The sequence below is a fragment of the Oryzias latipes genome, chromosome 4 (assembly GCF_002234675.1).
Source record: "Oryzias latipes chromosome 4, ASM223467v1".
NCBI classification, from domain to species: Eukaryota; Metazoa; Chordata; class Actinopteri; order Beloniformes; family Adrianichthyidae; genus Oryzias; species Oryzias latipes.
This window is the reverse complement of record NC_019862.2, coordinates 11,155,359-11,171,330: the sequence shown is the minus strand read 5'-3', so window position 1 is coordinate 11,171,330 and position 15,972 is coordinate 11,155,359. Positions and strand designations below refer to the sequence as shown.

The 15,972-nt window shown below is 37.1% G+C and overlaps 1 protein-coding gene across 1 annotated transcript; it reads left to right on the top strand.

The window, feature by feature from the left end:
* Positions 1-2,361: 2,361 nt before the first annotated feature.
* Positions 2,362-13,137, top strand: gipc3 (GIPC PDZ domain containing family member 3). Its single transcript, XM_004067946.4, has 6 exons — positions 2,362-2,714; positions 5,201-5,386; positions 6,017-6,197; positions 8,934-9,043; positions 10,178-10,259; positions 12,709-13,137. Exons 1-6 carry the CDS (start codon positions 2,421-2,423, stop codon positions 12,858-12,860), a joined length of 1,005 nt encoding a protein of 334 aa, XP_004067994.3. The 5' UTR covers positions 2,362-2,420; the 3' UTR covers positions 12,861-13,137.
* The last annotated feature ends 2,835 nt before the right edge of the window (positions 13,138-15,972 follow it).

The following is a 15,972-nucleotide window of genomic DNA, read 5'->3' as shown; positions in this document are numbered from 1 at the left end:
AATATGAGTCAATTAGTCATACATTTGGGAAAATTTCAACTTATCCATTGTGAGGATCTGTTTTGCAATGTGAAGTTTTAACATGAAAAACAGCATTAAAAACGTAAAACTGCTTGTCATGTAAATATTACTTCCAACACAGCAGTAATACACTTATGCAAAGGTTAAGTTATATGCAAGACCACACACTCTGCTAATATTGACAGAGTAAGGCCAAAGATCTAGTCAATATTTATAAAGGACAACAATAGAGAAAAGAGAGCCAAATATTTCAACTCCTTAGAGTCAATGAGCTGAAAGTTGCAAGAGAAAACTATTTAAGACATCCTTGTGCAAACACAAGAAATTCTTTGGCTCACTTTCATTTACTTGCTGCCTCTGTATTCTTTCTCCTTATTCTTGCACAGTTGGAATCATCCTTTGAAAGGTGTTTATGTGCCAATCTACAACACTATGGTCTTTAGACTTGCAGACAAACCAGTTAATTACCTCTCTTTGATGTTTATGAGTGAGCAAAAGCGGTACAACGGCTTGCAACTGATAAGTGAAGGTCAATTCAGAAAGTCTGATAACAGCTGTGCTTCAGCCAAATACATCTTTGGGTGTTATGGTTACCCATCTGCATTACTCTCTTTTTTAGTTGTTGAGGCTTTTAAAAAAAACCTTTTATCAAGTTCTGTGGACACTTGGAGTCACGCACATCACAGGTGCACAATGATGCTTAGAAAGGAGGACAAAAGAGGGCAACACAGACTCAATATCTCCAGTTGATACATTATTTTACCCCATAAACTTTAGAGTGCATACTGCTAATTTTGTACATTGTAGCTTTTATTTAGAGTTGTTAACAAAAAGTAAAAAATAAATTAATAGCATCTGGAATTCTATAGAGTGAGTCCAAACTCACCACTTCTTTTTTTTTTTGAACAAAAGGTGGGTTTGGGTTTGGTGTGAGGTGCTCTTGGCATGTTGTCGGTACTGTGAGGAGTTAAGAATGCATGGTCAATTTTTAGAGCTGAATTTTCACATCTAAAATGAATGAAAACTGCCATGAAAATTTTTTCTCACTTTCACAAGTTTTTTTTTTACCCCAAGAGAAAGAAACACTGTGAAAGTCAAATGATTCTGATGACAGGGTCATTTGGAATGCAAAACCTCTGTCGTGGCATTCCAGAGCTTCATGCATGTACATTTCCTCGATTTCTGGTGTTTTGACACGTTTAAAAAGTTTTCTGCTTCTAAGTTTTTCTTTTTTTTCTCATTATTTTCATGGGTTTCCATCAGTGGAATAATTAAGCTTTTTTTTAATTCAATTTAAATTCAATTCAATTTTATTTACACAGCCCAATATGACAAAAATTGTTGTCTCAATAGGTTTCATACCGTTAAATGTATAAGAACCTGAAATCAGTTATAAAATACAATAGGTAATTGCTAAACTGAACTAAACAGACTAAGCTAAACTGGCCCTTAGACCCTCCTTCTCTGAAAGGAAAAACTCCTTTAAAAAAAAAAACAGTTTCCGGAAAAAAAGAAGAAATTTCAGGGGTGTCCACATGACGGAGGGATGCTCTCCTAGAACGGACAGGCGATGCACCAGAACTCTTAGAGATAAATTTGCTTATCTAACACTGCAACTACTCTACATGTTTAAAAAACATAAAGTATGACTGTTAATGATTTCTTTCCTCCAAAGGTCAATAATTGATTAATAAGATCGCAATCCTAATTTTGTAAAAATTAGGATTTTTATTTTTGTAAAAATAAAAAGATTATTAGAAAAACCCTTTGTAAAACTCTTTAGGATAAGAAAAACTTAAATTGATGTCATCGAACGACATCTGTTCATCGGTTTTAACTGTCATCATGCATTTCTTTGAGCACGGTTAAAACGGTCAGTGTTACCGTCGCAAAAACCTCTTTCATTCAATGAGTCCCGGCAGTAGAGGCTGTTTGCTGTCTACCCAAGGGTATCGTATTACGACCAACACTGGGACGCTGTCTGCGGACGACCAGTGTCATTTCGCTCATGTGCTCTATATTTAAATAAACAGCCTGACTGTAAATAGAGAGATTTTGTATATGGAATGTGTTGTTACTTGTTGACATTGGGCAAAGTTTCTGACCAGACAAGAATACAGGCTCTGTGTTTTATTTGTGTTCTCTCTGCATGAGTTGCTAAAGGTTCAGGTTTAACACATGCAAACGCTGACTTGAATGGTGTTGGGTTTCTACCTGGCAGCTGATATTACCAAGCTACACTCATTATTAATTTATCTGTTTTTCACCCCAAAGCTCCAGGCAGTTGGTTAACTCAGTGTATGGTCTGGTAGGTTTGGGAAAGGACACTATTCCTGTTTTTTGTCAAAGAAGTGCACCAGCAAGGCTTCCAGTGGTGGACCTAACCTGAACAGGAGTCAATGCAGAACGGGGAGGCTGTGAGCCCCAAGGACTCTAAGGAAACAGGGGCAGAGACCACCAAGGAGCAGAATGTCCACCACCAAAATCAGGGGTGTATGGAACCTACAGCGCCTCCTCTTCCTCCTCCTCCTTCACCACCACCACCACCAGGACCAGCAGAATACCTGAGACCCAGGCTTATCTTCCACACCCAGCTGGCTCATGGGAGCCCAACAGGCCGCATCCACGGATTTACCAATGTCAAAGAGCTGTATGCCAAGATCGCAGAGGTGTTTAACATCTCCCCCTCAGAGGTATAAATGACACATGACTACAGACAGGTTTTCAATTTGATGGAAAATGTGTAAGAATTTACATATGGCTGAAGGTCAATTTTGTTGGTCCAGAAGTTGCCAAAATTAGACACGTGAAAATGTTCCAAACGAGGCCTTGTTTTTCCATGATGCACTCTTTTAAATCATTTGTTCTTCCTGCAGCCGGTCAGACTTTGCACTCATGAAACAAAAGTCAATAGTAGAAATAATCAATGAGATAATATTTTATTTTTAGTAAACATACATTAGACACTAAATCAAATCCTACAAATAAAATCTATAAAGATAATACAGATAACTAAAGACATTGATTAAAATCGTATTGTTTTTAAATGTTAATAATTGTGAAATAAAAAAAAATTCTAATGTAATTTAACCTATTATGATGCCTGAAATATTTCCAACATTTCCACTTCATCTGCATCATTCTGCATCAGAAGTCAACACAAATCGATATTATCATCCTTTTTTTCTTCTTTATTGTAGCTTGATTTGAAGATATCAACCAGCCTTGTGTTCAATCTTACTACAGCAGCTTATAAATCCTGAGTCCTTGAGACTAGATCTTTGAACCAAACCTTCAAGGACTCTGTTGTATGGTAAAATATCAAAAAGAATTCTGTGTAAAGTTTGGAGCAGTTTTTAATATTTTTGAAGGCATTTATAGGTGGATATGTGCAGAATTGCTGGCAGTAGTTGCAAAAGAAAATTTGGGAATTAGGCCATCTTTATTATGTTTGGGTACAATAGATTGATCTGTGCACCTCTGGACTAATCAAGTTCTTATCAGCACTGGAGGCCATCCTGAAACCTTTTGTTTTTCTGCTGTTTTTGCACGGGCAGGACAAACAGACAAAGTGAGATTTTTCTCAAAGGAAACAAGGATTTTTGATTTTGTCTAGCAAATGCCCAACACATTTTTTTATACTGGAGTTACTTAGTTACACAAGATGTAAAATAAATAAACTTGAGTCCTATGCAACCACACAGGATGTTACAGCACTTGTTAATATTTTGCACGGTAAATCAGCAAATTCTCTGCGTCACTAGGCTGTCTTGTTTTTCTTACTGGAAGCTGCTGGTCTGATGTTCTTCTTCTTCTGATGTTAAAGTTGAAATGTTTGACATTCTATCTAGGAAAAGCACCTGTTGCAACAAACAGGAATGATCACAGAACATCAGGATTGCAACTAGTGGAGATTTGCATCCCAACATGAGGAAACATGAACAAAAGCTGTGCTTTCCTGCCTGACATAGTTTGGGTTTTTCACAGTGTTGAAAAAGATCGTACAGCTCAGAAAGAAAAAAAAAGAGAAACTAGTGAAACTGATTTCAAACAAAACATTCAATAATTTGATAGGTTTTCACTAAAATGGATTCAGATAGTTGGCTGAGTTAGTCTATAATTCAGTAAAACTGCCTGGCCTTGAACTTTTTGCAGACTAATGTCCAATAGTTGGAACTATCAAGCAGTTAAGAGGTGATAGTGAGGAGTGCAGCTGTTTGCTTGACCTCTACAGGCTGAACAATGGCAAAGGTATCGATTTACTGTTAAATCAAATGACGAAGACCTTGAACTGCAGACTGTTGCTGCTGTACTTGCCAAAAACCTTACTATAAAGGAAATGCTTCACGATAACAGGTCACATATGTTATCTTTGATTACCTTATTATCACACAAGACTTGAACTTTATACTGACTGCAGCATAACAGGTTTCTTATAGACAGGTCTGTTTATTTTCTTTGGATTGCACAACATAAAATAAAAACATTGTTTATGTGAGAAAAAGCACTGACCTAAAAAGTGTAAAGAAGTTAATTTCAAAAAAATATATATTAATATAGTTTAAATTATTAATCAATTATAGTTTGATCATGAGTATTGTTTTGTTGTATTTTATATTTATTTTGGGCTAAAACTTTTAGAATACACACCAAAATTAAATGAGCTCATTTTATATAGAAGGGCCACTTGAATTCTTAGCATCAAACTCTACCGCCCTCTACTGTTCAATGTCTATACTGCATGGGTTGTAAAATCCTGCTTCCGGGTTTTATGATAAATAAATTGATGTTGCAGTGTTATATAAAAAATCATTACCTTTTAGGCAAAGTAAGACAATTTGAACAGCCATTTCGCGTAGAAAGATAATTCAAAGTGCTTTTCATAAAACATTAAGAGAAACATTTAAAAGAAACATTAAGGATGTGAATATATTTTTTATATTATGTGTAATGTATTCGTCTTTTCGTCGTGAACATTCGCAGATTTAATTCTGCTGCTAAAATATTAAAAAATACAGTACTATTTTTAGTAATTAGAGGGATTTTGACAGAATGTCTTTTTGAAAATTTTATATACTTTAAAAATGTTTAAATTGTTTTTCTGATGTAGTCATTTCAGTCAAAAATCACACATTTTGTGGATTTCAGTAGAAATCAGGACCAATTCTGTTCTGTCCAGATCCTTTTCTGTACCCTAAACTCCCATAAAGTGGACATGCAGAAGCTACTGGGGGGACAGATCGGACTGGAGGACTTCATCTTTGCCCATGTCAGGGGGGAGACAAAAGAAGTGGAGGTGACAAAGACAGAAGACGCACTGGGTCTTACCATCACAGACAATGGAGCTGGATATGCTTTCATTAAGGTGAAGGAGAGATGATGCAGAACATAAAAAGGATCACAAAATTCCATGTATCCATTCTCTGAACCTGCTTAGTCCCTTTGGGGATCACAGGATTGCTGGAGCCTATCCGAGCTACTGTTGGGCGAGTGCGGGGTACACCTCGTACAAGTTTGCCAGTCTGTTGCAGAGCTCCAAAAATAGTCAAGAGTAAAATAACTCCAATCTCTAGAGAGTCAGACTAATCTTTGAGATGAAAGCAAGCTGTTTAAAGATTTAAAAGCTTTTGTGCAGACAGGCTCATAAATGATTGATTACAGTAACAGGAAGCTTGGATGACTTCGACTGGGACACATTTTAAATAACTATGATAATTTACACACAGTTTATTTTTTAAGTTAATGTAGTAATTCAGGGCCCTGTGACAGACTGGCTAACCATTCCAGTGTATCCCGTCTTTGCCCATCAGTGGCTGGCATAGGCTCCAGCATCCCCGTGACCCCCAAAGGGTCCATTTTAGAAAACAAAATGGAAGGATGGTTTACAAAAGAAAATTCGGTGAAAGATAAACTATGAAAGAAAATTCCAAGTATCTTCAAATTTTCTTGGCTTGTACCATAGTCTTGAAACTAACTTTCCCTTTTTGTCCCCCAGAGGATAAAGGAAGGCAGCACCATAGACCAGCTGAAGACAGTATGTGTTGGTGATCACATTGAAGCCATCAATGACCAAAGCATTGTAGGCTGTCGACACTATGAGGTGGCTAAGATGTTAAAAGAGCAACCGAGAAGCATACCCTTCACCCTCCGCCTTGTTGAACCCAAAAAGGCTTTTGGTGAGCAGAACAGAAAACTCTGCTCTTATCAGTGGAAAATGTCCTTGATGCATCCATCTGTTTATCTGAGCGGTCAATTCCTATCAGCTTTTGCACTCTGAGATACAACTAGAACTACTGAAATTGCTCTACTTGCAACCATTTACATCACTCTGAATGACAAAACGAAAACATTTGGGGATTCAGTCTGGAACAAGGATATCAAAACACTGCTAAGTAGTGATGAAATAACAGGAAGTACACATTTGCCTACTTCTGAAATAGATAATACATCCTCAACCAGCACACACAAAGCCTCTTTGACTAGAATTTCCATTTCCCTCCACGTCCAAAGTCTTATCTTTCAACCAGGCAGCCCTAAAAGTGAGTCAAAACACTTACAGAAAAGTTATTACTATAAACCGTCAAACCTTTAACACTCTGTGGACACTATTCTTCAGATGACACTTCTCCAATAGGACGCCTTGTTTAGTCCGAGGTGAGAACAAGACGGTAAAGGGCTTAGAGATGCAGACAAAGACAAACACATTGTTGTCGGTTTCAAAAAACATGTTAATATTTAATCCAAATGATCCTATTGTTCTGTCCAAACATTTTTGTTGAGGATTTAATAGTTTATGCTTGGTCTTGTCGATGATTTGTGTTGTTTTTGTTTTAATGCAAACTTTCATGAGGTTCTTTTTGTTTAATTCTAAAATAAACATTCTGTATTTTTAAAGTCACGTATTGGATGCTCACTGGAAACATGCTTTTTGGTTTTCTGTCTGTGTCCTGGTATTTGACCTCCCTCTGGTACGGTGGCCCAGAAGGGTCACAACACTTTAGATTTCGCAACACAACAAAAAATAACACACTACAATTCTGTGTCTCTGTGACCCTTTTTGAAGGCTCACTGTCCGACAATAATCAGAGAGGGGAAACTACGAACAGCAATAAAATTAGGGGACTTTTTTTCATTATTGGCGCTATGAAAATAAGAAAAATATCCGTTTGGTAAAGTTTGAAAAATATTCACAGATTCTGACATGCGGCCTTAATAACTTCTGATAAACGTTCAAATGTGATAGCAAGTATCTCAATCATTTTGTAGAAACACAAAGAGTGAACTACAAATGCATTTCAAAAGAAAAAAGATTGTTTTTCTGCCTTTTAGTGAAAAATGTTCTTTTCGAGCTGTAAGTGCAGGAAATGGCAGCAAGTCGGCTGCCAAGGGGCCGTCAACAAAGTGCAAGTTCAGAGAAAAGACCATTCTGTAAAAATCAATAATCTCGTAACCCTTGTGCTATCCTAGGCACTTTAACATTGGGAGTTGGGTCATCTAGACCCACTAGACAGTGCTCTGAACCCTTTTCTTCAATGATTTGTGATCTTCACTGGTGTCCATGGATTACATGAAATCTTTCCACCTTTATCCACCTTTGTCATGGTAGGGAGAACACGTCAATGTAAGGGTGGGGTCATCTAAGATAGCACAAGGGTTAAAAATGAATCAACGTCTACATTTATATGAGCTGGTAATGAAGACTCGTCAGCACTTTTTCCTTGATACTACCACAACAGTGGAAAATTCAGAATAAAAGCAGATCAACTTCCGTTGCAGGTATACTTCCGTTTTGAGTTGCAGTGTTGTGTTGTGAGTTATTGTTTTGTGTATTATGGTGTTCTGAGTTGTGTTGTGAGTTAAAGTGTTGTGAGTTATCGTGTTGTGTTGTGAGTTATCGTGTTGTGTTGTGAGCTATTGTGTTGTGTTGTGATGTGAGTTTTTATGTTGTGCTGTGAGCTATTGTTTTGTGTTGTGAATTATTTTTTCGTGGTTTAAGTTAATTGTTTCGTGTTGTGAATTACTTTTTTTTGTGTTGTGACAAATTGTTTTATTTTGTGTTGTGTTGCGAAATCTAAAGTTGTTGTGACCCTTCCAGGCCACCGTAGTACCCTGGCCCTTCTTTTTGCAAAAAAAAAAATCACAAAATATTCCTTTGAGAAACTTTGCAGTGTCTTACCTACCACTGAATATCTGACAGTAATTTCAGATTCCAAATCAGAAAGAAGTTAGTTTGTTTCCAAACATTAAGTTTAGAAAATAATCAAAACAAACTTTTCTTTTCACCAAAAATAGAATGCTTACCTGTAAAAGTAAATAAACAGCTAAATAACAATTCAACAATAAATGACCAATTCCCTCCTAAAGCTGTTTTGATGTTGGATTCCTTTGACCCTTCTGAAATTTTCCTCAAATTCTAAAACATTTAAATTCTTGTTTCCCTCTTTTTAAAGCAGACATTACTCATACTTGCATTAAAAACGAGCAGCAACAGATAATGGAGCAATAAATATAGAGGAAATTACTTTACAATTTGAAACAACTTAGTAATGTTCACCCTTTTTGAGCTCAGGTGCCAAAAATGCTTTTTCTTTTGCGGTTTCTGGTTTACTAACCTATGAAACAAAACTATACACCCTGAAAGGAGAATGCGACATATGGTCTCTGCTTTGCTCTCTTTCTAGAATGTGACGTGCAGAGAGGGGGAATTTAGGGGAATGTTAGCAGCAGGTCTCCATTGGAAATGATAGAAAGAAATGTTAATAGTTTTCAACCGGAAAGTATGGTTGAAAACACGCAAAAAGACTTAACAAAAGGAGATTAGACTTGAGGGTGGATAACGGTGATCCACTATAAACAATGTGCCATCACAGCACAAAGTGAATTGTTGACAGCTGCCCTGGATTTGTGTTTAGATATGATTGGAATGAGGACCAAGGCGCCAAAATCCAATGAAGGCAAGATGGCGAACGGGAGGGAGACGCTGCGACTTCGCTCAAAGGGAGCTGCCACAGTTCAAGAAGTGGTGAGATTCTCAGGAGTGATTTGATACTCTCACGTACCCTGTTGCTCAAAGCTTACTGGAATGTTTCCTTCCCAAGGAAGCAAGTTTCAGTTTTTTTAGACCTTGCATTGTATCAGTTTACTTGATTTTGATCTGTTGGCCCTTTTTCTGACCGAAGTCACATAGTTTAGAGATCTAACCTAAATCTGAGTCTAAATTATTTACTGGAAGCAGTTTATGTTTATTTTATTTTATGTAAATCGTGCACAGCATTACTTCACAAAATTGAAGTCGAAAACAGTTGTGTTTAAAGATGGAACTCAGTTACTGTAATACACACAAGCCATGGTGGGATTATTGTAGCACAGATCAGCACAAGGTAATTCAAAGAGCTTTACAAAAAAGGGATGCATTAAAACTAGGATTAACACATTATAATTCCAGCCTAAACTAAAATGTTGCGCTGCACTGTGGTGTAGTGGGTAGCACTTTTTCCTCACAGAAAGAAGATCCTGGTTTAAATCCCATGCATGTTCTCCCCATGCATGTGTGGGTTTTCTCCAGCTTCTTCCCACAGTCCACAAATCTGCCTCATAGGTTCAATTGATAAATCTAAATTGCTATGGTGTGTGTGGCTCTGCAGCAGACTGTCAACCAGTTCAGGGTATACCTGACTTTTGCCCAGCGGTAGCTGAGATAGGCTCCAGCAACCCCACAGGATACAGAGAGATAAAGGGATAAAGTGGGTTCTGAAGATGGATAGATGGAAACTGCAAATTCACAAAGAATAGCTAAGAATCAAATAAATGAGGGGAAATAACAACAATAGAAACGTATAAAATGTTCCCATACATGGAGCTAAAAAAGAGTATAGTTTTTAGAGGGAAGCTGAATGTTGACAGAGCAGATGCTTTTCTAATATCATCATGAAGACTGTTCCAAAATTTTGCTCCATAAAACTTAAATGCAGCTTCACAGCTAACAGATCTTCAGTATCTCTTTGTAATCACAGATTCATGCTGTGTATTGGTATGAAACAACATGACACAGCTTGTATCATTATTGGACTTCACGCATATTAGCAAAGGCAAAGGCTAGGATTGCCGTCCTCTTATGTATACAACCACCTCAGTGTTTCTGTCTTTGTTCTGGCAGCAGAACGAGTTTGAAGAGCAAGCCACCAAAAAAGTGGATGACCTGCTGGAAAGCTACATGGGTATCAGAGACGTGGAGCTAGGTAAGCCCACCCGCAGAATTTTTTCATCAGAGAACAGACTTTGCCTCTTACCGTCACCTGGCACAAATGCACAGAGTAAAAGCAAAGATTTTAAGTGAGAATAACAAATCCCGTGGGGCCTATGCCAATGAAAACTGTGTTTTTGGTGTTTTTAACATGTTCTTGTGGCTTTTTTCTGATGATGGAAGACATATATTTGAAAATTAAGCTCAGATTTACAGTTTTAAGTATTTCTTCATTCAAATTGAATCGGTTAGTTCAAAAGGGGCCCAAGTCCACAATTTTTCAAAATAGAGATATTTTATGTTCTATGGTCTTCAAGGGAAAAGCTATCTGATTATGTGCGAAAAAGTCCCAAGTCTGTTGTAATGTATTGACTATGCTTGACATTTAACATGCATTAATGCAAATTCCTGGACTTGGGCCTCTCTTGCATGGGATTTGCTTTATCGCATAGATGGCAGCACTAGTTATCCAATATGTCAGCGCCCCTGTTTAATTCAAGAAGGGCCCAAGTCCAGAGACTTTAGTTTGCTGGTCCTCTGAAACAATTAAAGTGAGGTGCTTCATATAATAGCATTCGTAAGCTATGAACTGGTGCTAACTGTGGGTAAAGTTTTAACCATTTGGTGTAGCCTCCCTTTAAGCTATGCAATTAAAATAATTTCCTGGAAAAACAAACCTTTTGGACTTGGGCCCCTTTTAAACTGACCGATTCAATTGCTGTGAATCAGGACCAGGTAAAAATACGCTGGGTGGGCCACAAGCTCTGTGCTTAGAGCTCTCGGCATTGAAGAAGGGAAGGGGGGCGGGGTTGTTCAGAGGCAAATTTTTAATGAACTCCTGCCACTCTAGAAACTGCGACCTGAACACAGATTTTTTTTAAAATTTTGGCTAAAAACAGCACAATCAAAGTTGAAAGACCACTAGGAATGCTTTTACAATAGATCAAAAATGATCGAAGTGGATCTTTAAGTAAATAGTTTTACTTCTGAACCCTGCATGAGTATATTTTGTATTTAGCTTATAAACTCACAACCATTTGTGTTTTTTTATACACAAACTGGAGAAGAAGTTCTATTATAATAAGTTTAAGGCAGAAAAAACACAACGTGTAAATACTAACAAAACGGGTTACATTTTTAAAGATTTTTATCCTTTTGGGGCAAAATAGTTTAAAAGAGTTTTGGTATAGTTATCTTCCCAAGAGGAAAAATGAATGCCAGAAGGTTTTTACTATACAGTGACTTTGCGTTTGTCCCTTCACAGCCTTCTAAACATTTCTGAATGACATTTGGTTCATTCACCGTCCGTGAAATTATTTGCAAGATATCTGATATAGCTGTTTAACTAATACTTTTTTTGCTCTGTTGAAGCAGGACAACATTCTGGTTTCATTTAAAGAAAGACGACAGACTAAAATAGGCTATGCTAATGACAAATGCCTGAACTCCAAGCTGAACCATATTTTTTTCAAGATACTGAGCATCTAGTTTAGCAAGCACATTTTGACTGGAATCCTGGGGACTAAATGTATTTAATATTACTGCAGAAATTAGAGCATTTTGAAATATTTTGATATCACATCATATATTCTTCAAGCCATGCAGTGGACTTCTTAATAATAAAAAACTGATCACTGCGATCCAATTTATTTATTTTTGGTGCAAGTTTAACAGATAGCAGTTGCATTCATCTTTCTTTTCAATTAATGTTACATACATACATACATTCAAAAATCCTACTGAGATTGAATTATTTTACAAAGTAGTGGGATGCTTGAACCTTCTCAAAAAATTATGATTTCATTAAAAATTCGAATGTTATTTGTGAGTCAAATCAAAAAGTGAAGTTCATATTTAATATATAATTATGACATTTAGATTGTAATATTTTATTTTACTCATATGAATAAAAGATACCTAAAATGTGTTTCAGAAAACCAGAATATCGTATCCAACCAATCAAAAAAGGATGTTTTTAGCACAAATGTGAGAAATAAACATAAAAATTACAAGAAATAAGGTTTGAAAGATTTCAATCTATTTAATATTTCTATTTAAAACATAACTTTTTCTTTTCAAATTGACTGAAACTTACAAAATTCAAATTTAACGGACAGGGATTGTGTTTGTCAATTACTTTTAAATTGTAATCATCCAAATGATAAAAAAAATAGCAGCTTGATATATTTTAATTAAGACATAACGCTTATTTTTAGTAAAGAAAAGTTTCACTTTTTTAATTGATTTAAAAAAAAGGTAGAACTTCTTCTTTCCTGATTTGCAGTAATTAAAAAATGCTCTATAGTGCATTCTTGCACAGCTTTTTTAAAATCTCATTTAATTTGCAAATTTGAGAACATATTCTGTACTATATTTGACTATGTTCCACTAAATATTATTAAAAGATGACAAAAATGTTTCCACATGTTCTTTTCTCTTTGCAGCAACCACCATTGTGGAAGCAGGCAAGGACAAGAAGAGTCCGGACGACTTTGCTGAAGCGTTGGATTCAGTTCTGGGGGATTTTGCTTTCCCGGATGTGTTCATGTTTGATGTTTGGGGTGCTATCAGAGATGTCAAAAATGGCAAGCTTTAGACATTAACCCATAAACTAAAAGCTTTCGTCTGTGTTACATTCATCTGTAAAAAAAAAAGGAAAAAAAAAAGGAAACATTAAGAATGATTTTATTGTTTTGTTCTTAGTCCTTGGTTTAACTTTTAACCTCTGGACTGTTTATGATAGAAATAGGGAGCAAAACCATTCAAGCAGCTTACCTTTGGTCAGTCAAACTTAGGATTCTTTTAACCCTTGTGCTATCCTATGACCCCACCCTTACATTGACGTGTTCTTCCTACCATGACAAAGGTGGATAAAGGTGGAAAGATTTCATGTAATCCATGGATACCAGTGAAGATCACAAATCATTGAAGAAAAAAGGTTCAGAGCACTGTCTAGTGGGTCTAAATGACCCAACTCCCAATGGTAAAGTGCCTAGGATAGCACAAGGGTTAATCTGAATGTAAAAAAAAGCAACAACTGAAAACTGCGGAGCAGTTTCACCTTCATTTTTATTATCGTGTGGTTTCACATACTACTCACTAGTGACAAATGATGAAATGTTCAGTTCAGCATTTTCTGATGCACAACAGCATATCGTTTTTTTTCATGTTTGATTAAAGATCATAGTTTACAAATAAGCCCGCCTCTTCTTACACATGAAATATGACACTAGGAAAGTTGAAAACATGCAGCCATGCATATCTGGGCAAAATGCAGGAAGTTAGATTAGCACCAGTAAACACCCTTCCTCTAACTTGGAAAACAGGACGGAAATGATTTACTGTAAATAACATAGTGGTTGATTCACTGACAGAGTGGTTTGTGATGCACCTTCCGTTTTTCTAAAAGAAATATCAAGTCTGTCCTATAAAGGGAAATGGAGAATAGCTGTTCAAGGAAATCAGAACAGCCTTCATTTAACCCTTGTGCTATCTTAGATGACCCCACCCTTACATAGACGTGTTATTCCTACCATGACAAAGGTGGATAAAGTTGGAAAGATTTCATGTAATCCATGGACACCAGTGAGGTTCACAAATCATTGAAGAAAAAAGGTTCAGAGCACTGTCTAGTGGGTCTAGATGACCCAACTCCCAATGGTAAAGTGCCTAGGATAGCACAAGGGTTACAGAGGAAAACGTTTTACCTATGATCTATAAGCAGTTAATGATTTAGATTTAGAATAAAAATTAGAAGTAAACAAAAATATGTATACAACAGCAAAAAGGTATCAAAAAAGGTATTTGATCTTAAAGTAACGAAATGCAAATTTAAGAAAAAATGGCAAAAATAAGATCAACATAGACATTTCCTTCTGTTTTCAAATAACATAACATCTTTTAAAAGTGTGGTTCTGAAACAAAATCAAAGTGTTTAGATGTAATTTTATAAACAAAAAAAACAAAACCAATTAAACCACACAATTTTCATTCCATGGTAACCATTTTCCAGAGCAGGGCAAAATTAAACTAGTTTAATGCAAAAACCTTTATCTGTTTCAGTTTATTGAAGCTCCACTGTTCCATCTAATGATCAGTAAATTTGAAGCATCATTATTACACATTAAAAGCTCAAAAACATAAAAATGCATGTTGCTTGAAACCCAAGTCAAGAGATGAAACATGTAATTCACATCAAATTGTTGAAAAGAATTAATCAATGAAAAACGATGTAAATATAATTGTCTTTTTGTCTGAAGTGTAAAATTTGAAAACAAGGCAAGTGAAAATGTTGGATTTTAAAGTTTTTTTTTTAACCAGGTTTCATATTTCTTAATTTCACATTTGCAAATCACTGAACGCTATTACAACACATCAGGCAGGAAAATTGGATGACGTCTGTCCTGAGTTGTTTTTTTAGGGCTAGAGGAATTGTAAGAATGCCTTGGCTGACACCTTTGACACTGAAGCCAGGTCTGTGCTGGAATACTGGAGAAGAGAATCCAGTTAATTGTCAATTTTCAGAAGTGGGAGGAACGGTTTGGGTTCCAGTCTGGCAATGAAACACTGGATCAGCTTCCTCCTTTTGGTGGGACCTTCAAGCGAAGTTTGCACATTTGATCCCAACATGTTTTGTGAACCTGGTGAAAACGTTTGACTACTGTCTTCAGGATATGTCATGAAGGACTACCTGCACACCAATTGCAGTCCAGTTAGTTTCCAAAGACAGTCAAACTCTGCTATGGTTGCTTCTTTGTCTTTAGTTTTGTTCTAATCTTAACAGAGTTTATCAGCACTGCTTGAATGGCAAAAACGTCTGGCTCAAGGAACATTCAAATTTAACCTCTGCTATTCTATGAACCTCTTGGTTTTGTGAAGCCAAGACCTTCAGCTTGACCAGGGGCCTCATTTATAAACGTTGCGTACGCACAAAAGAAGGCGTACGCCACTCTCTACGCAATAGTTGAGATTTATAAAAAGCAAACTTGACGGGAAAATGTGCGGTCCTTCACGCAAGCTCTGACCCAGACGTACGCACAAAACGGGTGAAATGAGAAACGGCGACACCGTCGGCAGATGGAAGAAACACGTGAAAGTGACAGTGTGTGCCACATCGTGCTGGGATGTGCTGTGCTACACAATGTGGCACAGCTTAAAAACGTGCCTCTACCCCCTGGCGCTGATTGCTGTGTTGGCCCCGACCCTGAACCCCATCCCCACGCATTTGAGCCATTTGCTGCTGCTGTGCGCCAGCGTTTGGAAGTGATGCGTCGCTTGTAAAGAAAAAGAGGTGTGGAAAATATTATTTATTTAAGAATTCCCTCATCGTGCAGTTTATTTCAGTCAGGGCGATCTTGATTTCGCCCAACTCCTTGGCCACCTCTCTGATTGAACTACTGACTTCCCTCTGCATTTCAAGGACTGCATCGGTGAGGACGCGTCCACTGCTTGAGGGTTGAGAGCCGCGTGCCGTGGAGACGCTGGGGCCAGACGGCTGCTCAGCTGCAGCATCGTAACCACTGGCCCCGCTGGAACACCCAGCAACTAAAATAAAATTGTTCTATATTAATAATCTGTAATTGTGTAGCCTGCATACATGTGACTTGACTGGATTCATTTTAATTATTTCTCTTACCTGTGTCACCCTGACCCTGGCGCGTCGGCGTCCCCTCCGTCTCAGTCAGGTGACTGAGGCGGAGGAGGACGCC